General features: G+C 40.1%; 1 protein-coding gene across 1 annotated transcript in view; it reads left to right on the top strand.

The window, feature by feature from the left end:
* rhpn2 (rhophilin, Rho GTPase binding protein 2) overlaps positions 1 to 26,250 on the top strand; it is a 30,003-nt gene that overhangs the window by 760 nt on the left and 2,993 nt on the right. The window contains exons 2-14 of the mRNA XM_042394615.1: positions 4,621 to 4,736; positions 9,811 to 9,939; positions 14,849 to 14,924; positions 16,066 to 16,143; positions 16,902 to 17,026; positions 17,593 to 17,759; positions 19,379 to 19,566; positions 19,772 to 19,928; positions 21,667 to 21,786; positions 21,960 to 22,154; positions 22,659 to 22,735; positions 24,583 to 24,729; positions 26,031 to 26,186. Coding sequence (XP_042250549.1) covers positions 4,621 to 4,736; positions 9,811 to 9,939; positions 14,849 to 14,924; positions 16,066 to 16,143; positions 16,902 to 17,026; positions 17,593 to 17,759; positions 19,379 to 19,566; positions 19,772 to 19,928; positions 21,667 to 21,786; positions 21,960 to 22,154; positions 22,659 to 22,735; positions 24,583 to 24,729; positions 26,031 to 26,186 — 1,731 coding nt within the window. The remainder of the gene's footprint in view (positions 1 to 4,620; positions 4,737 to 9,810; positions 9,940 to 14,848; positions 14,925 to 16,065; positions 16,144 to 16,901; positions 17,027 to 17,592; positions 17,760 to 19,378; positions 19,567 to 19,771; positions 19,929 to 21,666; positions 21,787 to 21,959; positions 22,155 to 22,658; positions 22,736 to 24,582; positions 24,730 to 26,030; positions 26,187 to 26,250) is intronic.

Genomic DNA, 26,250 nt, shown 5'->3' on the forward strand with positions numbered 1-26,250 from the left:
TTTAGTTCCAACAAATACTGCAGCAGTTCCTGATGTGTCAGAAACTACAACGCTGTCAGCTTCAGGTGTCAGTGTGTGTGTGTGTGTGTGTGTGTGTGTGTGTGTGTGTGTGCGTGTGTGTGTGTGTGTGTGTGTGTGTGTGTGTGTGTGCGTGCGTGTGTGTGTGTGTGTGTGTGTGTGTGTGTGTGTGTGTGTGTGTGTGTTAATCCAGGAATAGCAGTTGGAATCTCCATATCAGTGACTGATAATAAGAGAAAAGAAAGAGCAGTGACCAAACATCCCATAATTAACGTTATCTGCTCCCTGCTGGCTGTGAGAGGTGCGACTGATGTGATTGGCAGTTAATAGGGAAAGCTTTGTTGACACCCCTGGTAAACTTAGCTGAGATTAGCCTGCTGCACTTAGATAGCTCTGGCAGATCGGCTTTGTTTTTATTTTTGATCTGGTAAAAAGCTTAATATTTCTTCTTAGCTTGCTCTATTTATTTTCTTAATTAGTGCTTCGTAACAAATGACTGTTGTGTTTAAGGGAACATTGTAAGACCACTAGACCCTTGACCTCCTCATTGATTGTCTGTATCTTCCAGTTGCACACGGGGAAGGTGCTCTGGATAACAACATCAGCTAAATGATTGAAATGTAAATGATGGTGGCAGGTTATCTGAACTGTTACCCAGACAAGAAGAAGAGTATTTCCCCCCACCTGTATTTGTGTCGAAGTCAAAGCCTTTTCATCATGTAAATTGGCGGTGAGTCATCATTGTCCAATGGCAATCATAAAAGCCATTAGCATTCATTGCAACAGTACCAGCAGAGAAACCCTTCTAACCAGTTTTCCATCTCATGTACCTGCGACTGTAACATTTTCAAGCGCTGCCCTCAGTGAGAGGAGCTGTGACTTTGCCTAGTTTGAGGCTATGAGAAAAGCACTTGGCAGTGGTTGAGTGATTATCTAATGGGTTTTTACTGTGTTGCCTGTCTGCCATGCTGTTGGTGTCCTCAACTGAAGTGTTTTTATAGGCAAGCATGTCTAGATGTGCATCTGAACAGGGCCTTTGTGTATTTCAATCCCCCCGAATCCCCTTCTGAACGCTGTCTGGATTTAGGCTCTGTGCTGCACTTCCTGTGTCTATAAAAAGGTCAGTGTGAGCCAGGGTCTGGCACTGTCACAGGGCATGTTGGGAGAAAGTACTAGAGCCTATTGCCTCGGTTATAAGCTGTTTCCTTTATTACTGTAACACATACTGTAGAGTCTAACTCCTCCTGCTCGCTCCATTGTTCTCACCCTGTCTTCATTTTCTTTGTCCTTTGTGTTGAACACTCAGGAGTCTTTAATTGCGGAAGGACTTCTCAGTATGAAAAGGGTTGCACATTCACTGAGACCAGAGGGCAATGAGTTCTGAGTTCTCAGTTTGTCATGTTAAAGAGATTTGCAATTTGGAAACAATTTGGTCAAATTTTAACCAAGTGGAGCCAAGATGATCTTTCCTTCCATTTTTTTTGTCTTCCCTTTTTTCTATTGGGTGAAAATGAGTTTAATGATTTACAAGGCCTCACTGGGTTCAACCGATGCTGCAGGGAGCTGTTGTGGTTCAGGGCTTCCGTCCCAGCCGTCCACTGTTTCACCTCCAGCTGGCTGAGGTCCGACTGCACGGCTGCAGGATGGAAAGATGGCAGGACAAACAGCCGAATCGGCATGTTTCTTCTCCTCATCCTCCTCGGCCAACAAGAGCATTGACGTAGCATCTGGCCCGAGGCCGTCCTACAGCCAGACCACAGACACAAATTGACAACATGTGTCCTGGTTTACAGACCAGACCGGCTCTCTTGACTCTGAGGAACACTCAAATTCCCCCAGCAGGGCCTGTATTGGAAAAAAAGGCAAATTAAAGATGATTTCTTGCAGGAGTTCACTGAATATAAAGACATCTCTTTTGGGACTGAAAGAAGCTTACTCCCTTTTGAGCAACCTCTCAAGGTGTATTTGTTATCACAACTGAAGTGGATACGTACATGAATTAGTCATTCACTTCATCATGGAGAGGCGTGAATATTGAGATACTAGGTTTATTTACTGGGCGAACAAGCAATTGTGAGTCAGTTACGTTGCCATAACTGGTTCATGGCTGACGCCTCTTCCTGGCTGCTTAATCACCAGTTGTATAAACCGACTATCCCATGAGCCATTGCTCCGCATGTTCTTTATGAAGCCATAGTTATACAACAGCCAAATGACTTTCTATTTGATGGATATGATAATGGACTGGACTCTTTGTTTTGCTCTAATGAAGTGTTTTGTACGCCTACTGAGAAAGGCTGTACTGTTCGAGTGTGCCAGGGAGGGGTTCAGTGGGTTAGGTAAGGCATCAGTGTAGCTGGAGTTAAGGGGTCAGTTTATGTCTCGCTCAACATCATGTTGATTAAGTTAGCATTTTAATGGATTGTGTGGTGCTGTGACAAGTAATGCAGCACTGTTCCTTTATTCCAGAAACTGTCCATACTGTATGGGCATGTGAGTGTTGTTTTCAGACAGACATGGAAAAATGTGAAATTATCGTTTTTTAAGCATCAACATCAGAAATGCTGAAGGTACATATTATACAACAATGTCCAAAAACTAAACTCATAATCTTTCTGACTCAGACTAAATACCAAATAAATTGGTATTAGTCAGCAGGTTTATGGATGACACGTAAATCCTGACGATGTGACCATCACCAGGGATGGTAATGGTCGCTGATATAAGTGGCGTCACTACACAGGATCAGATCATCACTTTGGAATGCTATCATGACGTTTCATCGCGTACTACATATTTAAGGCGGAAACAGGACATACTGCTGTGGTAACCATCACTAACCACTCCCTGGCTCGCATACACTCAACTCTTGATGTCATGATTGACGTGTCGACATACTGCAATGAGTCCACGCCCTCTCCAGCCGCGCGCTCACGTCCTCTCCCTGCCGTCACTCTAAAAATAGCTGCTGCTCTTACATCTAGCAGGGCCACGCCCCCGGCAGTTTCGATATGGCGCTGACGCTTTCATTTGTATAAATGGTTAATCATTACACTCGTAGGTCAATATAGTGTTTTCACAGGAACACCCAAGTGACACAGCTGAGTGGATACAGAGAACAGATAAACTTCCAGTCAAATGTGACCCCTGTTGCAACCACTTGACCTTTTGTATTATAGAGTTGAAATATGCCCTCAAGAATGACATTACTTACCTGGAAGCCAGTAGGGGTCACATGCTTTCCGCAGCTTTAGAGTAAATCCTACTAATTGAATGAGGCACCTACAGTGTGGTGTGAAATCTCTGGTAGGACAGCATAATGTCCTTTCAAATGAAGCATCCACTGTAGGAAAATTGGGCATTCCAAATTTAGCAAAATAGGAGTAAATCTGCGAATTTAAAAACAAAGAGATCCTTCTCTTCAAATTTACATTTTTTTCTATTCAGTAAATGAAACTGAGAATGAATGAATCTGCATTTCATATGTTATAGGGGACTTCTTTTTTTAAAAATAAAAATCAAGTCATTTAGAAAGTTGAGTCAGGCTGATGTCAGATCTGCTGAACATGACTCCATGAATCCTTCCTGTTGCTGTTGAGTATCTTACCCTGACTGACTTTCACCTTGAAATGTTTAAAAAAAAACATCTCACTGCAGTTATGTTTTTGGTTTCGTTTTTTGTCATCAATTATTCTGTGGTCACAGGAATATTTGTTCCATGTGTTGTTTTGGTGCTGGGACCTCACCTCTTTGCCTTTTCACTGTTGGTTGTTTGTAATGTTGCTGATGTAGAAGCTGGAGCTCATTTTGCTGTTAACCTCAGACTCAGATACATAACTACAATGCAAAAGAGTTGCAAATTGAGAACTGTAAACTGACTGGTTTTACTGTGCGTCTTGCTTTTCTTTTTTTTTTTTTTTTGCGCTCTGATGTACAGCCCAGACCACACCTCTGCTGTGCTGTGAGTCAGTCACCATGAATGTCTAAGACCAGTTTATCTGCACGGCTGTGACTGACAGCCTGTTGACTTAGTAAGGCTGGGACACTTGGTGGTTGTGATAGGGACAAGGACACACAGTACAGCCTCATACAGGCCGTTATGTGTAAACACAGTGGGAGGAAAAGCAGCATGTGTTTGACTTGAGTACCATATCACAATGTGCAGCTCCATCCACACCCAACATGGATTTATTTTTACTGTTTAATCAGTGAGGAAAGATAAAGTAAAAATTCTCATAAACTGATTTAAAAGCCAAATACAAAAAAAATGTTGATATCAGATGAATGTATCATTTACTGCCCATACAACCACTGCTCATTGGTTGTCTGCCAGCAACCTTTTTATGGGAATAATAGCTTGGGACAGACCTGGTATGAATAAATAAAGATAAAAATACAGTTAGAATGGCTCCCAGAAATGTTAGCTATTTTATAATTGTTGCTAACAAAATCATTGTAATATAAAAAAAAAAACATGAATTAGGAAGTCATCCTACTTTTTTCAGAGAATGCTAATTTTTCATGATTTTTTTTTCACTTATTACATTTTAATGAGTCATTGTGTTTTGCTGACATGTTTGTTCATTCTTCCTCTTGTCTCAGGGTTGTAACCCGTTCGCCCAAACCGGACGAAGCAAACTGCAGAATAAGCGAGCCAGTGTGAACCAGCAGATCATCAAACAGATGAGGATGAGGGCTGGAGCTGAGAACCTGCTGAAGTAAGAACTAAACTGATGATTATAGTACATGCATACACACTGTACAGTACTTTCATGTGCTTCTTTAATTTGTTTACTGTGAGAAGATTGAATCATATTATAATATGCATATTTAACAAGAAAAACAAAGTGCAGGATGGGTCACGTAACAATACACACATACAAACCCAGATATGCATTTGCCTTTGTTAAATAAGACCGCACCAGTCAAGTTTATCTCTCTCACCTTCATGTATCATTCATTCTTCTGTATTGTTAGTCAGTTATGTCACCGTGGTACATGTGACCTCTAATAAACTACAGCTGGTGTGTTGATGTTGGGACAAGTTTGTCTTCACATCTTTCTTTGTTCTGTCATGAGTTGTCATATTCTTGATGTGAGACTTAAAACAACATGAGGGAGGCAGATGATATTAGGTAATAATCTTGAAGAGGAGCATTCCTTATACCCTGAAAACAAAGAGCCACTGTATATTGTGGCTTAGAGCTGCTGTCCAATGTAAACATCTCGCTTGGCTTTTGTATTTTGATCATAGACTGCAAAACTATGATGCTTCCTGTCACGATTTTGCAATTGTTGTGTTCCGCTCTATGCACCTACTGTACTAACTGTACAGGCCAGACCTTCTGGCCTAAAAGGTGAATTAAATATCAAAGAGGATGAGTTTTATTCAGCAGCTCACATCTGTGTCTCTCTCTATTCTCTGGATTTCAAACATAAATTGAAAATAAATATGAGAGGTGTCTTCTCTCTGCTGAAATATTAGGTCTTGTAGGGTTGAATAACTGAATTTTTGGATCAGATTTCTCAGCAGGAGAAAAATGAGGAGGTTTACTGTCATCTCATACATCTTCCAACCTCAGACCTTTTATGGATCAGTCTGGTGGGCCTCTCTGAATCAAAAGCAATTTTCTGAATGCTGTTTCCTGCTTTTTTGCATACATTTGGACAACATGGAGAATAGCACGTTGTATTTAAACTGATCATCATGCTTTGTTTAATTATGCATCCATAATAGTGGCACCCAAACATAAGAATATAAATGGGTTAATTTCTGTATTGATATTTTGCTGAAATCATCAGCATTTGCAACTTCTTACACAAAATTACAGGCTTATTTTAAAGGTTGTGAAATACAGTTTTAGCTGTCACAACCATCACTCCTTGTATCAACAGCGGCCTTTTGTATTTGAATTCTTATATCTTTTCACAAACATATTATACTATACAGTCACCAGCGAAACAAAATGAAGGCTTGTCTGCAATGAACAGTGTCAACAAAGCTTTAAGCTGGGCTGAAGCTCTGCTCCACCAGTCAAAAATGATACATGTATGGTTAAGAGCGCTCAGTCGCACTTGACCAACAATGCAGTGCGTGCAGGTGTTTACCCCTCCTCCTATTCTGTAGCTGTCAAAGCAAAGGCCTTTGTTTGTCTGTAGAGCAGAGTTGAGGTTAAGAAACACTTTGTAACCTGGCACAACTGTCCTGTAATCAGTATCTGTTATTACTGCTTCATTTAGACAAATGGATTGACAAAGTTATGAAGCATATAGACTAACGCTACATGTCTGATCTCCTCAAAAGGTCAGTGCTGGCTTGTGCAAACTTGAAGACAGATAGTTAGTTAGAGGTACATTTTGGAGATCAAGAAAATGAAAATTTTCTAAGATTATTTTCTAAGATATTTTTCTAGATTTGCTGGTTAGTTTAAATTTCCAATCTAGTTCAGAGCTGTGAAAAAGGAGAATGATTTGTTTCCCTGAACTCCGTTTTAGAACCTGCTATACTGGAAAAATAACAAGTCTGTCAGCTACTTGCTGCCTGGAGAGATAAAATAGGACGCAGAAAACATCTAGAGTCATAAGCCATCTTTGGCTTTTTATTGTCATAAATTATAAGCCAAATCCTAGAGTTCAGAGAAAAGCTCTGAACTCTAGCTGACAAAGTGTCAACAGAAATATATTGTTATTAGCTTCATAAAAGTGGTGTTTATTGCAGAATCAATGTATTGGATTACATTTAATTATACAGTTGTTTCTGTTACTATGGTGATTGGCAGGGATGGTATGTTGCAACAGTCAGGACAGTTAAGGGTCTGCTGTTTTTTTTTTAAAAAAAGAAAAGAAAAAAGGTGTCCTTTGGTATCTTTTGTCTTTACTGTGACTGTGTTACTGTAGCTGTCTCAACTTCTCCCACTGGGATTCCTGGATCATCTCTCTTTCCGTTTGCATTCAGATTAGTCTGGTGACCTGTGTGTGTGTGTGTGTGTGTGTGTGTGTGTGTGTGTGTGTGTGTGTGTGTGTGTGTGTGTGTGTGTGTGTGTGTGTGTGCATGAGGTCTGCTAAGCCTACTGTTAGCCTCAGAAGCTTCCACATTCCTCCAGTGCTTCACATAGTCTGCCCAGTTGAGGCCAGGGGCAAATGGACTCTGTGTGTGTGTGTGTGTGTGGGTGTGTGCATCTGCCAGCCCAGCTGCAGCACAGAGAACAGCCTGTATGCATTTTTAAGGTTCAGGTATGTTCTCAGCTTTATTTCTAAGGCCTCAAATCGTATACAGCCTGACTGTATTTCTACCTGTGACCTTCCATATGTGTGAGCGGTCCAGAAAATGACGTCAGTATGTGCCAAAGTATAAGCCTTTATGAAAAACACTATTTGAAAATAGCAACATTAAAAGATCCCGTTATGATGGTTTTATGAGTCATTTTGATCCCAGGTTGAACCTAAATCCTTGTTTTCCTTGAGCACACTGCTTGTGTGTCTTTTGCTTTTTTGTCATTCGGTGCTGTCAATCTCTCCACCTCTTTTTTTTTTTTTCTCCGAATCTCTTGTTCTGCATTCCTCTCTCTATCAGCAACAGGTGGAGTCAGTCTGGTCAGACCAGTTTTCTCTTCTCCTCTCCTCTCCTCTCTTCTCTTCTCTTCTCTTCTCTTCTCTTCTCTTCTCTTCTCTTCTCTTCTCTTCTCTTCTCTTCTCTTCTCTTCTCTTCTCGCAGAAAAAGACTGATAGAGACACAAAAATTCAACACAGACAAGGTATATGTAGTGCGTTATGCAGTATAATAGTAGTTATAGTTGTCAGTGATCAACATTTGTACCAGATATCTGTCTTCAGATCAAAGGCCTTGAGGGAAAAACTACAAACTGTTACTCAGCCAAATGAAAACAATCTTTCCTGAGAAGAGGATGAGGAAAACTTCAGCAAAACCACACTTTCTGGTTTGCAGCTTGATTCTCACACACTGTTGGATGATATTAGATATTAAATTAGATATTAATAACAGCCTCTAGGCTGGAGAGCTGGCATCCATCCTGTCCAAACCACAGCACCTCTACCTCCTCCACCCTAATGTTTTCCCCAGACCAAACCTCTCCAGAAACCTCTCTGGAGGCCACAAGGAAGTGATGGTGTGGTGTGAAACTCAAGCAAGGGCTGAAATATCTGTTATGTTCCAGTGTGTTGTATGAAGAGAAAAACTGGAGTTAGTAATCTGGTAATGTAGTATAGCCATGCTTACCTGCAGTGATGACTTTAAGAATATGAATCAAGACCAGAGAGCAGAAAGTACCAATTTAAAAGATCAAAGTGTTGCTGTGTGGATCATATGTATTCTTGTAGTAGACTGCAATGATTCTACTACAAGTCCACCACATGCAATGCTACATTATATTCCTTGCTTTTTAAATGGAGTTTTTAACATAGTTTGTTGTTGTTTTTGTTGTTGTAACTTGTGGTATTTATTCTGTGAAAATAAGATATAAAATATAATATTGACTATATTGGTTAAAACCTAGTTTTGTTTTTTCAGCTCTTTAACCTTCAGCTGAACTGATTTTTTTTTTTTTTTTTTAAGCTCTTGCTTGCCAGCACTTCTTTACATCTCCGTTTCCTTGTTAAATATCACATCCTCTGTAATTACAGGCTAGAGAGAGATCAGGTGACAGACTCTCACTGACATCAGTGAAACATCTCCAGGTTTAGAGGTTTGAGGCAGGTGTGTACATGTGTGTATGTGTCTCATTAGTCAGGACTCACAAAGAATGTGTTAGGGTTCACTGTAAAACAGAGATAAGAATATGGTGAGACCACTGAGGTGTGTGTGTGTGTGTGCGTGTGTGTGTGTGTGTGTGTGTGTGGTACCTGGTATCACCATGGTTGCATGTGAAAGGCTGTTTTTGTTTTCTTCAACTGGCAGTACATCATAAATTTTGCTTTACAAAGGATCCAGCCACTCACACACACACACACACACACACACACACACACACACACACACACACACACACACACACACACACACACACACACACACATACACAATGATACTGGAGGTATCATTGCAACCTTATCTCTACTGTGCAGTGAGTCCTAACCCCTTGTGTGCACACAGACACACACACAGGCACATAGTGTAATAATGTGATCTTCCTCACCTCAACACAAACATGTACATAAAAGTAAAAAGTTTTATTTCCAAATTCTAGTAAAATATACAAAAATTATATATTGATATATATTGTTTAGACAATTGGTTATACAAAAATGGATCAGTCTAATTCTCCAGTAAAGACTTTTTTCCCCTTTTGCATCTATATGGCACAAAGTATTTTGTGTTTAATTTAGATATCTTTTACACAGCAGGAGGGTCTCACCATGCTAAAGATTCCCTGAACAAGCCCCACCAGCTGCAGGGCTGCAGTTGTGTATCTGACCTTTGACCTATAGCGTTACTTTGTCGCTCCCCGTTGTGTCAAGGGGATAGAGTCTATTGAACTACACGGGTGCTGCAGTTGTGATTCAGAGTTTGGTTTTGCTGTTGCGTGCAGGAGAATAAATCAAGTGCACAGCAGGGCACAGTGACGCAGGTCTGCGGTCCAGAACACTCGGGGAGGCACGCTTGTTTTAATAATCAGCTGCAGGAGAGTTTGGCTGCATCTGAGTGGATAATAACAAGCCTGATATTACTTTTCTTTCCCTCCTCCCTCTCTTTATTTCAAACTATTTATGACCTTTCTGTCTCACTTTTTCTTTCTCTGCATCTGTCTCTCCCTCCCCAACCTCTTCCCTGTGCAGGGCGACATCTAACAACAAGGTTAAAGAGATGGTTCTGTTGGAGCTGAGTTATGTTAACTCCAACCTACAGCTTCTGATGGGACAGCTGGAAGGACTCAACAGCTCAGTGGAGGTCTACCAGAACACCCAGTAAGTAAAAATATTACTATACTACTACTTCTACTGCTGCTATAGATGGTACAGTATGCCACCGCTATAATAAAAATCATATAAAAGGGAGAACATGTGGAATTTGAACATGTGGAAATTCTTACACCTACCATACAGGCTTGTTTAAGACATTTATGAAATGCACATCAAATGAAAAAAAAAAAAATCACTCACCACAGCAGAAGGCCTCGTGAGACTTTGTATATTGTTTTGTGTGGTTTCCTGTTTGCCAAGCAACTAACATTTTGTGCTTTTTGTTCATAATTGACTTTACCAATGAGGAAGACTGTGGTTTCATCTTGAGTAGCAATGTATCTGCAGGCAATAGAATCAAATTATTTGCAATTTTGGATTCTGTACATGCTAACTTCCTGTGATGAGGCCATTAAATAGACTACATGATGAAATGCATACACACCAGCCAGAGCTTTCTGCTGTAACCACAAATGAGTGTGGCACCAGTCCTCTTGCCACATAATAAGGTCACCACTGACCCAAACTCTTGAAAATTCTGTACAAATTTAACCTTAATCCTAAACTTAATCTGGTCCTAATTTTGATTTCCTAAACCTACAGAACTCACTTCTGGAAATTGTGATCTTAGTCCACAAAAGGAAATCCTCAGTCTAGTGATTTATAGCTCAGACGGCTACAGACACACAGTGTTGGCAGCCAACAGGAGACTGATGGTTCTGACACTGTACTTAAGTCATCATGCACTCTTTCAGATGAAAGACACTTGATGACAGAGCAGCAGAGAAAATGACACATAGAAAAACATAAAGACAAAGCGCAAGAGTTTACTGCTGTTAAACTGGACCAGCTGGTTTTTTGAGACACAATGGACAGAGCAAAAAGGAAACGATGAGCTGAACTTGCATGCAAACTAAGATAAGAATTTAGCGTGAGGCTTCTCTCACAACAGTCTGATCGGGCGTGTACACGTGTGTGAGATAGTGATAGGTTCTGGTGTTCTCTGTCTGTAGACGAGCCAAGTTTCAAGGGCTTTAATGAATATGCAATATGTGTGTCATGGGGATACACGCGTTATCTCAATCACGTGTCTAATAGACTTGAATGACTTGAGGACTGTGATACGGAAGTGGTGGAGGGTGTTATATGAAAATCTTTATCTAAATCTTAATAACCTGGACTGTAAAATAGATTTAGCTAACAATGGTGCTTTGACAATGTGAGCACTGTGGTAGCAAATGATAAATTGGCAATAAAGTTTATTCCGTTATGAACACATAATATTTAAAAAAAAAAAAAAAAAGTGTTTCTCTGGGCCTCTAGCTTTCTACCACAGTCTTCTTGCTTTGATGCAAAGTACGAATTATAATGATTTTAAGGCCCTTAAACTGAACCATGTCTGCTTCCAGGTGGCTCTTCCTGTTAAGAACACTTGAAACCTCTATAAACCATCTGCTTGGATAAACACACACACTCACGCACAAACACAGTAAACCTGTACTAGCACCACACATTCTCACAAGCACACATTAGGTAATACAAACACATATGTACACAACGCTCGTATTCACTCCACGCACGTTAACGCACAAGCACTTATGATACATCTAAGCAGTTACATGCATCCATAAATCACAACACACACTTTTTTTTTTTTTTTTTTTAGAAGATGCTACGTTACCTATGACAACCAATCACATTAGGATAACAAAGTGATAAGGAAGGTAGGAAGATAGTGGAGGATTATGGGGGATGGGGTGTTGCATGGCGGTAACTATGGTAACCATTCTGAGGGTCATTGACAGAAATCGGACATGGTTCACAGAGTACCATGTTGCTACAATCAGACTGTTTCTTTCATTCTGAAAACATTTATGAGGGATTTTCTAACAAGCTACAGACCTGGATAAGTTTTTCCTCTAAATTCTGTTGGCAGTACAAAAAGCCCTGATTAGTTGATTAATTTGTTTTGCTTGCAAGGTCTCAGTGCTGTAAGTACTAGAAGGCTTTAACCTGGTTTTAATAAATCAGCAGCCCTGCAGACAGGTGGGGTCTCTGTGTATGTTGGTAGGAAGATAGATTTTACACCTCAGGAATCCAGAGAGGCAAATATTTTCCTGAATTTATTTTGTTTTTCACTCAGTAATTTAGCTGATGTTGTTACCAGATTTTAATGTGTGGTGTAAAAGGATTTGGTGTCTTGCTCAAAGAAACAAAAAAACAACCTCTACTTTTTGGACTTTAAGAAAACATTGCACACTAAAAAAATAGACATTTAGTTCACTATTTGCAAGATATAAACATCCTCATAATTCAGCAGCTGCCTCCCACTACCATCTTTAACTTCAAGTGTCCTCTGTCACATGATCAGACATACTTGAGTGTTGGAACATTGAGCCTCCTTGTCTCTTAGAAAAACACCTGCTCACTGCTCTATCCAGAGACAATAGGCAGGCTGTGAAACTGCCATCACCTGTCCTCCATTGTGTGTCTGTTTGAAAGAAAATGAAACACGTGCAAAGTGTTAGCATCATCATATTCACACTACCAGATCTACAAAGGGCCATACATAGTTGGAGAGTGCACAGGTGCAGGTAACATGTACAGTACATGGGAATATTGGATATGTTGAGAAAGCCTCTACGGCCACAATAGAGCGTGAGCCTCCTTCTCGCTGCCTGAAATACAACCTCAGTCTTAAGTGCTGAAACAAAAACCTCTCCTCGCCTTTCTAGGCTTTTCCCACCAGTCCACCATTATCTGAATAGAGTCTCTGAAGGTATTTCTCACTCAGACCAGATTTAGCTGGTTTTGGCATGAGGTAATGCCTAACAGGAGGCACGTACAGTATATGTGACTAGTGCAGACAGTACACGTGTTGTACATGAAGTTAGTGACCCAAAAAACTAACAGCCAATCACTGCATACTTGACAGTCTCATCAAACACAGCAACTACAAAAATGATGAGTGTTAGTAACAAAACATTACTTGCACTGTGATCTGTGGGTTAGTACATGTTTGTTCAGTTCTTGTGTGTCATGTTCTTGACCTTGAGAACAAACTGAACTTTCTTAAATATCCTCTGAATCATAATGATGAATGAAAAAAAGGACATGGATCAGCACTACAGACTGCTTCATCAGCTTTGCTACAGGAAACAGAGTGGAGAGAATAATTAATCTATAAAAGGTTACTTTAGATGAAATGCTAAGTGACCCTGACAACTGGTTGCTTGTACTTTTTAATGTTTCGATAATTAATAATAATAACAAATCTAATAGTTTAATATGATTATGAAATATGTACTTTGTTTTTTTCTCTAGTCCTAGAATTGCCTCTCTACTGCCTACACTGCTTAACATATTATTTTGCATTATGCTAACAGAATATTGTGAAACAAAACAAAATAATGGTCACTGTACATGGTGAGATTGTGACTCCACATAGTTTTGATATTTAGTAAAGGGTCTAAGTTGTGCTGGGCTCTCTGTGGTGTAAACCCGAGCTCAGCAGGGCTGTAATGGTGATAGTCGTCTGTTCCATGTCCTGCACACTGGCACTTTAACGAGGGGTGGGAAGGTGTGTGTGTGTGTGTGTATGTGTGCAAGGAGGGGTAGTGAGCTGCTGAGAGGCTTTTAACATTTCAGATTCCCCACAGAACAGATATCCTCATCCCCCATGCAGCTCCCCTCCTTCTGCCAAACCAGGGAAAAGATCAGAGTGATCTCATCTACAAGTACTAATGGATTACACTGCAGCCTCTATCTCGCTCTGACAGTGTTTCTGATGAATGAGGTTTTCTGTGATTCACTGCGCCAGTATGCCAGAGGAATGTTGCCTTATCATCAAGTGATGAATGAGTTGTTTTTTCTGTGGTTTTGACATCTTGTGCAGTGAAAAAGGCTGAGCCTCTCTGATGTTTTTGACAGTAGTCCCGATTAAAATAGATTTGGGATAATATGATGATTTGTTAATGTTGTTGTGTAATGATAAAACTGAAGCTTGCATTAACTGAAAGTTGTTTTTAGATAAATTTCTAACACGTAAAATGCAGACACAACACAAGCTTGTTTTTAAAAAGGGTAATTTATTCAGTAACACCTCATTCTCTTGCTTTCAGTAGGGGGAGGTTTTTGGTTTTTTTATAGGTTCTGTCTAAACAGCAGCAGGTATCTGTCAGGTTATATTTCCTCAGCTTTGATAACGAGCTGAACCTGCTCTCCATCTGTCAGCAGCAAGGACCCCCAGGTTCATACAACCACATAAACTCCAAACCATCACAGTTACAGCTGAGATCTGAGTGAGAGGTTTATCTGGTGTTTAATGGCAGCCTGTTTTTGGCTTGGTGTGTCAAAATGAAGGAAAAAGTTATTAGCATTGTGAAGCAGGGCTGCAGCTCCAGAATGATTAATTAACAGGGAATTGTGAAGTTTTATAGTACGAAGAAACGTGGTGGTCCCATTCACCTTTAAATCCTAACTCCTGCTGTGTTTGCTATTAGCACCATCTGCCTAATCCAGACTTCCCTTCTATGAAACTACACGAAAGATTAAACTAAAATGTGAACTTTCTCAAGTGACAAAGCGGTTGCTGGTGTGATCGTGCTGTTCCTAGCTCCAGACACATTATTAATTACTTAAAATCTGACTGTGTTGTTGACATGAAATGCCTAACAGGGATATCTGTGGTCAAAGGGAGTTTCATGTTGTATGATACGTTGTACCACACCTTAGAGCCTGCTTTTCTTCATCATGAACCTATTAATGTATCAGTAGACTCATGGTGGATGTTTATGTGCTTTGCTTCTTAGTCTTGCTTTCATTAATTGTTATTTGTGAAGTAGATAAATAATGAATTGTCCTTTTATGTGTGAGATCCTGCTGTATCATCTCTGTCTTTTTGATTTGCCCACAGCGAAACGGCCAACATCCCCCTCATTGCTCTGGGTCTTAAGGAAACAAAAGAAGTTGACTTCTCTACTCCATTCAAGGTACAGAAGAAACAACCACCATTCCCTCCAACATACTGAAAAATGTGTATAAAGACATTGAGAATTTTCCATGTGATGTAATGCAGCCATTTGATTTCAACATCTCTCTCAAAGTAACTATAATACAGCTTCGGTTAAATTTCGGAACAAAGAAATACAGAAAAAAAGTGATGTTGTTGAACTGTTTCTTATCAGGTTTCATGTTAAATTACATGGAGGTAGACAAAATAATGTTTTATTTAATCATCATTACAAACATTACTTCAGAGGTAGGTTAGGTTTAATGCAAAATAGCTAAAAATGATGTGTCAATCAGCACTGTGATGTGTTGAAAAAGTTTTCAAGGCAACAACTGACATCTCACTGAGCTGCAAAGAGGTGAAAAGAATGGCACTCAGCAGCATATCCTCATCATCAGTTAAGCAAAACTGACATTTTTGCGATATGTCAAGAGGAACTGTCTTAAACATCATGACATCATAAACCGACTATCTTCATGGACAAGGAGGGATAGCAATCTGAAGTTGAAACTAACCAACAGGAACATAAGGACAGAAATCTGGAGATAGGGGCTTACAAATATGGCTAATTTGGTTTTGAATAAGGATTTACTTCAAAATGAAAGCCTAATTAAAAGTATCTAGGTCACATTGTCGTGCCATGTGCACCTGCCACTACATCACGTTCAGGAATAATCCATCATCTGAATATAAAAAGATTTGCTTATTAACAAAAAGTAGGTCAGTATTTGTTTAGAGCAGTGGAGTTATCATTTAGCTATATAGAAACACATTCGTAATGTCCTGATGGCACATCTGTTTGTTGCACTCTGTTCTGGTTTGATGGATTCTTGAGCAGGTCAATTCTGCTCTACTTATTGACTGTAATCACACCTCAGTTTTAATGACTGGGCGTCTCCTGCCTCTGCCTGACTCTGATAGAATGATAGCTCTCGTAAACCTACCCTGCACTGCTGAGATAGTACTTGGCTTCTGTGCTACAGTAAAGGAATGATGTGAAAGCATTGACTAGTTGTGAGAGAAGCCTACCTGTGACCGAGAGGTTAAACCCCCAGAACACTTGGTAACAGGTAGCTGGAATAACAGTGTTTGTGATGTTTATCTTTGCTTGTTTTTGAAAGGACATCATCTTGGAGCACTACAGTGAGGACGGGAACAATTTTGAAGATGAGATTGCTGACCTGATGGACCTGCGACAGGTAGTGTGCACTCAGTCTGATTTGTCATGATAAGAAAATCTTCTCTTTTCAACACTTAGTGATCTCTAAATTGTCACAAAGAAAACAAGGCATAGTTTCAGATTAATCCTGTGCTTATGAACACTGTGCAGTGTATTTTAATAGGGTTTAATATGAGCAGCATTCGTAATGTTTTGTACCACACAAAGCACCATGAAATCCTTTTGTTGTGAGAACTTTGGAATTAAAGGGTTGGTCCACCCAAGTCACAAAAACATATTTTTCTCTCCCACATCTTTTGCTCTCTAGCCATGCAGATAGTTTTGGTTTTGTGATATCGGTCTTTGGGATCTCTGCCACCTCCCAAATGCAATGGAGGTGAATGGAATTGTTGTACAGTATGTGGTGCTCAAAACTTTGGAAATTACATCTGAAAAACAGCAATGCATCATATCAACAGATTTGCTTTCTACAAGAGAACTAGTCCTGATGTTTGTGGGGATGGTCTTGAGTAGTAGGATGTTGTTTCTCGAAACATTTTGCTTTGAGCAGCACAAACAAACACAAATCACCACTGTTGTACTCATGTTCAGAGGCAGATATCTAAAAACCTGAGTACATAAAAATAAATCTATACACATTGCTAGATAACGCTATTGTACATAAATATTTTTTTATGTGTGTGATTTGGTTGAACTGATTCTTTAACATGTCCTCACCACAAGATTGAAATCACATTACTGCAGACTGTATCAGATCTCTTTTCTTCCGTGTCCTAGGCTTGCAGAACGCCGAGTCGAAACGAGGCAGGGGTGGAGCTGCTGGCCAAGTACTCCAGCCATCTTCCACTGATGGAGAGTCGATTCTTCTCCCCAACCCGCCAGACCGGCATCTTCTTCACATGGTACACCCAGCAATTATTACCAGTGAAGAACAATGGCAATAAGAATAATAAACCATTTTTAAAAGCAATTTCAAACAGTACTTAATGAGATATTGTTAATAATAAGATAATATAAATATCAGCTTAACTGTAATTTGTGTAACATAGAAAATAAGGCACAACACAAAGATAGCAGGTGAGATTACAACTGTGATAAAACATGATCAGGAAAAAAACATTATAAGGAAAGTTGTCCTGCTCTTTAATCTAGTAACCATGAGCCCCTGCACCAGGTATTTCTAGAGCCTTAAACCTCAGCCATGGTTTGTTACTTCCTAAAATCCCTGACTAGAGATGTGTAAATACATTATATGTAAAACTTAGATACTGTATTGTATGTAAAATCCTGTATTTACTCACTGAACTTATTTTTAAACTCCAAAATTCATATTATAAATTAATTATTGTATCTTTAAAATTATTCATCTTTTTTGGCCTTTACTTAACACAGTTATATTTTCCACGAGGCACTTTGTGATTGTTTTGAAATCTGCTTGACAAAAAGAAATCTGGTTTCTTTCTCTCAGGTATGACTCCTTCACTGGAGTGCCGGTGTGCCAACAGAACCTGTCACTAGAGAAGGCCAGCATCCTCTTCAACATGGCCGCCCTCTACTCTCAGATCGGTACTCGCAGTGACCGACAGACCATAGTTGGGCTGGAGGAGGCCATCTCTTCCTTCCAGAAAGCTGCAGGTATGTAGAGATAGAAGTGGTTTACTCAGATAATCCCCCTCTCACCAGCCTAGAAAGGACATATCTGTAGCTTCAAAGATAGCGTTCAAAGATATCAAATGAGAAACGATGGTCACTATGACCCACATACAGTGGTTTACCCAAACTGAAAACATTCTTTTCCTCTTGCAGTGACCTTAACATTAACAAGACACACACTGTTGAGAAAAAGAGTACTACTGCAAACACAGCCTTATTTTAAGAATACATGCCAGCCTCCACCCTCTGAATTCTGCTCCATGACGGAGACTGAATGCTGCTGATGTTTGTCTGGCTTCTTGTCTTCTAGAGGAGCACCAGTCATATGAACCGGTTTCCCAACCCTTAGAGGTTTCAGGACGCTCAGACAAGTCTTGATAGAATTATGACTTGGCAGCACAAGGAGTATTGCTGTATAATTACAGCTCTGAACATGCCAGGCCTTAAGTTATGTTGCTTTGATGGCTGTAATTTAGACTTGTACTATTACGCTGAAAAACAATTACGCTGTTCAGAGGTACATTGTCACCAGTAATAAACTAAGCTGGGAAGTGACAAGAAGGGATGCTAGCTGTAGTTGTAGAGGGGTTCCAGCTTGGCCCTCGGCAGATCATAGGCTGCTGCATTTCCCTTTATCCAGTGACGCAGAAGTGGTTTTAAGGATGGGAGGAGCCATCCAGCAATGGCAGAACCTTAGTGAGGCAGTACTCTGTTATTAAGTTGTCTACAACATTCTGCTGCCAGGTTTTTAATCTGTAAATAAGAGGGAGGCGTTCTCAGTTGGAACGCAGATGGCCTTATTGCTTCAATCGAACATGAAAAACTAATTTAAGAAGGTTTGTGTCTTGGCTCAGTTTTAAAGAAGCACACAGACATTGATCTCATGCTAGCAGTGGGCTTTTCTCCTTTGGTGGATAGTGTGATCACTCAAAATCAGAACTCAATCACTCAACATCTGTGTAAGAGAGTGTCAGTAATTAGGATCGTTATACAAGCATGATGAAGAGACCAATCTGTAATTTTGTGGACCAGCAAACTATATACCTTTCCCAAATGAACTAATTGAGGATGGACCATGAAAATTAATTGTAACCCAAACCATTAACTATTGTATGCCTCCTCTTATGAAGCATCAATGTAAAAAACAATAGGTTACCTAAATAACAACTGCAGTCTCTCTTAAGCCATTCTCTCATATGAACTCTGGAAAATGTCCAGAGAATCAGATCCGGACACTGACCCTGAATTTATTATGGAGATAGACAGAAAAGATATTTAATTCCCTGCAGGCCTCAAATAGAATCACAAAAAACCCAGAAATTCTTGGTATTTAGAGTCTCAGCAATCAAATATTTTTAGTCTTCACAAAACTAAATCAGATGCAAATTTTGTGCTTGTATTTTGAACATGAAACATTGTACTGACCAAAAGGACTTTAGTTCAGATTCTTGGTGCAGAAAGTAAATGAGCCTTGTATTCCCTTACCATTGTTTAGGCACATTTAACCAAGTCTTTAGCCAGTAATAGGGTTGTTACGTGGGATTTTTGTTTCTTTGGAATAGTTTGGTTTCCAGTTGTGCTGACCTCTTATTCTCCCCCAGGTATCCTGAACCACCTGAAGGAGACATTCACCCACACTCCCAGCTACGACATGAGTCCAGCCATGCTCAGTATGTTGATTCGGATGATGCTAGCTCAGGCTCAGGAGTGTCTGTTTGAGAAGACTGCACTGCCTGGAATCCGAAACCAGTTCTTCTCTCTGCTCAAAATGGCCCAGGAGGCTGCCAAGGTAAATAGCAGCAATTGCAAACACTTAGTGTTTATATGATATAGGTACAGTATTCTTTCTTAAGCTCTGGTCGCAGCAGGATGTACTGCACCTACTGTAGTTATAATATCACTCCAGAGTCAGATTCCTCACTGCTATCTGTGATTTTATCCACACCAGTGCTTTTAATGTGCTTTCAGTAACTCTATCTTCTTTTCACTGCCAGGTCTCAGAAATCTATGACCAAGTCCATCAGTCCATGATCCAGACGCCAATCAAAGACAATGTCCCGTTGTTCTGGTCCACCATGTCGCAAGTCAAGACCAACCACTACTGCTCCATGGCACACTACTTTGTAGCCTCAGTGCTGCTGGACCACCAGTGTAAGAAAAACTGTTTATTAGGAAGTTTTGTGCAGACTTGATGTCTGAGAGATCACTGAGCAAACTCTTGTAAATAAATTAAGAATGAATGGAAAATACCCCAGAAATGAACAAACTAGGCTAACAGAGAATGGTTCAATGGTTTAGTCCATGCAAACAACTTGTCTTGTCTTGGATAGTGAAACTGAATATAATGTCACCATGCTGGTTCTTATTCAAGATTTAAGCTACATCAAATTATACATATTGTGCAAGTAAAACAAGTTATTTTTTCTGCTACTCCTCAGAGTCAGAGCAGGAGGTGTGTGTGGGAAAACCTGATCCTTCTCTTTAAGTACTGTATGGGCCAATGGGTTGGTCATGTCAGATGGCTGGACTGAACCACTGCCAGCCACAATGCTATTACATAACAGCTATTTTGAGATACTCACACACTCATATAAACACACACTCCCCGTGGTAAAGAGAACCTAGGTTTCCGGGAACTCTGGTTGGTGGCAGTGTGGACAGAGTGAGGAGGACAGCAAGAGAGTTCAAGGGAAAAAAGACACGGTTGGAGGGAGTGAAATTGAGTGGAAGTACTGTAGACTGCTGAGGGATTACAGTTATGTAGCCTCATAATACTGTCTACATAATCAAGTGCAAGTGAGTGAGAGAGGAAGGGAAGGATGTTTTTGTGAGTTAACAAAAGCCCTCCAATGATCGGTGGTGGTGCCTTTTAAATAGTTGTATTATACTACTTTAGTTCCTAATGTATTTTACAATATGATGATTTTCTGCTTTTCTCTTTATGTAGTTGTAGGTTGAATACCTTTTGCGTTTTTGACCGTTGTACAGACTATATAAACAGTTGAAGACATCAGTTTGCGCTGTGTAATATGTGATAGGGGCTTGTCATTATCTTTGATATTTTAATTGACTTAGAAATTAGTCAATTAATCGAAAAATTAAAAGTGCATTAAAATAACAGCCATGTCCAGTAATATACTGGTTTCATAATTCCTAATTTACATCAACATAAGCAGTTATTTCTTACTACACATCTACAAATTCTAAATTTAGAAAGAGGAAGCAAAATTTAATGAAATACTGAAGATTATACTATACAGTGGATTTTCATAGTTTTTACCCAGTGCTAAGAATGGGATGGGGTTGAAAAAGAAGCACAATGAAGCGAAGCAACTTTGAGTTTGGCAGCTCATTAACAGATTCCTGTGTGAATGAGGAGAATAGAGCAATTAACCACAGGACTGTAGAGAGAGGACTCAGCCCAGAAACAGGACAGAATGAAGACTGATGGAGTAAACAGATGAACCACAAACACTGCTAAATAAATGCTTTATATTCTCTGTGAAGCCGACTAGTCAGATGAGGCTTCTAGAAAGCTCTGATGCTTTATTATACTTGTTAAACTGGTCAAACAGGAGATCAAGGAGAGGAGACAGTTTACAGGAATACACCAAGATTTGCATTTTGGTCAGCTTTGGTGTATGTATTTTCTGTATACAGGCTCCAAACACCTTAAAGTTTTACTTTACATGTAAAGGTCAAAAGTTTTGATTTTCAGGTGATTGATTATTTGCAATCATGGTGTAATAACAAAACTTTCAACAGTGTATATTAGCCATTTGTTTCAGCAGTGACTCCAAATCCGAATGGAAGAAGATTCAATGTTTCATTCATTTACATTTAGAAATTATCAATCAGTTATTGATTCTTTTTTGTTCTTTGTGTCCAGTGGGTCCCAGTGATGATGAGGACCAGCAGGAGAAGACCTTGTCTCAGGTCTATGACCGCCTTCCTGAGGGACGCTCTCCTCTTGACATCCTGAAGAAGAAAGATGAACGTGAGCGCATTGGTAAGAGTGTTCACATAGGCTTAGCACAGTAGAAGGCCAAGCAGGAATAAAATAGAACAAAGTAGAGTGCCAAGTGCCTGTTCATCATCTCTTTATTCTCTTGTTCACTTCTCTTCTCTGGTATCCCTCTCTTCTCATCCTTCTTATGGCAAATTTTTTCTTCCTTCTCTCAGGTAAAGCACACATTCGTCGGGCCATCCAGGGCCACGAGGAGGCTCTTAGGATCTACAGTTTGTGCCACCACTTGAACAAACTGGAGGTCCTGCAGGATATTTTAAAAGCCAGTCACGAGCGCTCGCTCAACAAGTACACTGAAAATGAAAGTGAGGAAGAGTTTGCTGACTACATGGAGGCACCAGACATCATCTGTGAGTGACACTACAAAACCACAACCAATTAAAATATCCTGTTTGAGTAAACATGAGAAACTTTGATAGGATAAGACAACAGCAGGGGATTCATTATTGTGTTCAATTCATTATTGCAAACTATCGAAAGTTTATTTGAGTGTCCATTATGCGTCACTGAGGTGACAGCTATTCTTTCTGTGGTTCACATAGAAACTGACCAGTCACCTTAGTGTCACCACAACAAACACTTCACAAATGGCCCTTATGTCAAGCAGCACCAAAGTGCTTTGTGTTGATTTGTGAGGCTTGTCTCTCAGGAAACAGTTCTTAAAAGGCTGCTATGTTGTGTACCACACCTGCTGCAATCAGATGTGATAAGTGACATTTATTTTACAGGTACAGATGATGTAATGTTTACACTGCTAACTCCCTGCCCGCTTCTGCAGGGCAACAGTTGAAATGTGGTTGTGACAGTAAACACTCTTGAGTGACAGCTTTGCTTTTTTCCCTATTTTTCCACAGCTAAAACAGAGCACAAAGCAGAGATGGAGGTTCCTGCAACCACAAAGGTGAAAGTCACCGACTTTTTCCAGAGGCTGGTATGTGGGCTACTAATCTTCTTCCACTCACATTGCTGGTTTTTTGTATATATGTGGTGGTTGGTTTATTCAGAAAGTTGACATGAAATTGCTCTGAATTTATGTTTTAGACATTGAAAGGCAGTTTGTTTTTAACACACAGAGTGTATTTTTGTTATTTCTGAATACAACCAACCTGAGTCTCATGGAGGCTTTGGCTCATTTGACCACCAGCTCATCCAAAGTCTGTTCTCATTTCCAAAGCCTCCCAGACATTTAAGCAACAAATGCAACACTAACACTAACCATGGACAGAGGTGCTCTGATCCTGGCTTGAACACTACTTGGGTTATTCTGGTTTTCACTCAGAAGTCAGGAGTTGAATGATTCCATTACAATTTAGGGCTGCTATCATGGGAAAAAAATCTTTCATAAAATAAATGATGCCGATCTGACTTCTTGAGCATCCATGTTTTTCCCTGATAGCACCAGCACACTTGTTACTGTTCACATTATCATGGTGGTGGCTGGGAGGGGGCACAGGCATCCTCTGTCACTGGAACTCAACTGTCCAAGTCCCATGCTAGAGATGTTCAATTGCCACATTGTCAATTCTTTCATTCAACACAATGTACATTACAATTACTATAACAAAAGAATAAGCTTCAGTTTCTTGATGAGCAAATAATTAGTAAGGAGGTCTAGGGTTAGAGCTGAAGTTCCCAGACAACAGGTTTAAGGGATCTCTGTGAATAAGTACCTCTCTGGTTCTTGTTGTAAAATCTTGCTCCATGTGACTGTCTTCAAGAGTCTCAACATCAAGACTCAAATCTCTCCAGATCTGCAGAGAAATTAGAGACTGAAAAGTTAAATCCAGCACTATCTCTCAATACAACAGGTGTCATTCTGGTGTCTCATAGGATTGATTGTCAGGATTTGATGGAGGAGAGATTTTCCCATCAGATAAGAAGCGTATTAATGGAAGACAGCGGTTCACTTCAGCAGCCTAAATGGAAAAGTAGGCCATGCTTGTAATTAGTTCTGCGCAGTCAACGGAAAATGAACTGATGACAATATTAATTATTGTTTAAGTATTTTTTGCACGTAAAAGACACCTAGCTTGGTTTTTACAGCTTACTAAATATGCTTGCTTTCAAACCATGGTCAGTGTGATAATTTGGGGGTATTTATGCCTGTTTGTCAAACAAAAGCAGTTCTCCAGTGATTTGAGTTGATTAAACCATTATTTAACATTTGGTAAACTAAAAGATTAATTTATTAATTATAAGAAAACCTGTAGATTAATTGATAATGAAAATAACTTTTAGCTGCAGCCTAAACTGCATCTATTACTGTATGATATGGAAAGTACTCCATATCTGCAGCTCAACAGACAAGAAGACAGGTAACATGTACAATATATTGAGAATATTTTTAAGTTGAGTCACATTGTTCAAAAAGTATGCTTCTTAAAAAGGAAGTGTGACTAGCCTGGTGAGGGTGTCAATCTAAAAAAATACTTCTATTTACTTCTACTTCAGAAACCTGGAGGGGCAGATGTGAAAGAGTTGGTAATTTAAATATACTCCTGGCCACATGACCTCTGAATTGGGGCTTAAATGTTTGTGCTTACTATGAGGTATATGTACTGCTGGGCTATTCAATCACAGGTGTGGACTCCAATCATGTTAAACTAGCCTGTACAGACAAAAGAGGGCATTAACATGTTGGATTTTCAGTTTCCCCCCAGGCTTTGGCCAAAATCTTTGAACTCTATAACTCTTACAGGAGAACAGGATATCATCCTTTGGAATGTTGAAAATCTGCTGCCATATTAACCCCAGCATCCCCACACTGTCTCCACACAGGGCCCTCTGTCAGTCTTCTCAGCCAAGCAGCGGTGGACAGCCCCGCGGACAATACGACTTCACCCAGAAGACAGAGACTTGGGTTTCACTCTGAAAGGAGAAACACCAGTCCAAGTGGTTTCATTAGACCCTCTCTGCCCAGCCGCTGTGAGTTATCCCTTATTCCTTACCTCCAACTCCACATCGGAAGCTTGATCTGAGCCTCTGGTTTCAATGAATGTTTGTATGGTATAAAAATCAGCTTGAATCAGCGACTTGAAATGGTCTTGATAGGTTCTGTAACACAGTTTGTAGTAAATGGAATAAAATGTGCAAATTCATCTGTATGGTGCTCTGAAAGGGCCTTTTTTTGTCTCTGGACGGTAAACTGTGATCTAATGGAGATCATAGCTTACTTTCATTTTCATTAACCCATGCATTTGGAGTTTCATGCGGAGGTTTTCATCATCTGCAGGCTGTTGGAAATTATTTAAGAATTATTATTTTAGAGAACAGAAGATATTTCAGGCACCGTGCTCAGTACTTTTCACTGTCAAACTTTAACAAAAGCCAGATGCATACTGTAGATTGCTCAATATTAACTCCCCGCAGCAGGATTAACTAGCAGGGAGCGGCTTTGTCTACAATGGGAGAACTAACAGCTTGAAATCTCAGGCATGCTTACATTCTGAATATCAAATAAGTTCAAATTACACAGTCTTATCTGCTCTGTGAACTTTTGATTAAATAAAGTAATTCTTGGAAACCTAAACAGGATTCAGCCTCAAAGAAAGCTTGGAGGCACTCCCCTCCTCCACCTGCTTAGGCACTCTGGCTACTAATTTAATTAAGAATCAGAGAGTATTTACTCTCTGCAATCCTTTCAGTCTGACAGCTCATTAAGAGGTGCTGACAAAGAGCAGACTCCTATTGAGTCCTGCGGGCTATGCAGCGAAACAGATTAGTAGCATTACATAAGCCTAACTAGGCCAAACTTTTTATAACTTTTAATACTGCATTCAACAGGATTTTTATTTAGACTGACTGATTCTCTGGAGTTGTTGTCCTGCCTCTGGTGAACACTGAGCAGGTTGTTAGACAGAAATAGCTTAGCTCATGTAAATAATTCCCCTCAACTATGAAATAATGTGCTGCAGTACAGTTGTGATACAGGGCACGTACGCACTCATGCACACTCGCACTCATGCACAGGCTCGCACACATGTATGCACGTACACACACAGACTACCAAGTGTTTTTCTGCTGTAAAAAAAACGTTGTTTGGGATTTCTCAGTGTTTGCTCTGCTGAACTGAGCTGCCTTCAGGGTGTTGAAGGAAAGTAGGTGAATCTGATTCGGTTGCCAGTCCAACAAACTTTCATCTGTAAATATTTACTCTGCCTTCTGCAGTATCAGGACATTTCACTGGCCTCACATCTTACTCCTGTTCCTCCTCGTCTCTTTTTCAGGCTGACGGGCTTAAAGAGGGTGACTACATTGTTGCTGTGGGCGACACTGACTGCAAATGGATGGGAGTGAGCGAGGTGATGCGGCTGCTGAAGGACGTGAATGAGGAGGGGATCGACATCCAGGTGGTCAGCATGATGGACAGCAACCCTCCCATGGTATGCCGTGCCCCCTTTCCTTCCCTCCTGTTGGCTGAGAGGACAGTCCCCTGTCTGGTTTCCC

This window comes from Thunnus maccoyii, chromosome 1 (assembly GCF_910596095.1).
Source record: "Thunnus maccoyii chromosome 1, fThuMac1.1, whole genome shotgun sequence".
NCBI classification, from domain to species: Eukaryota; Metazoa; Chordata; class Actinopteri; order Scombriformes; family Scombridae; genus Thunnus; species Thunnus maccoyii.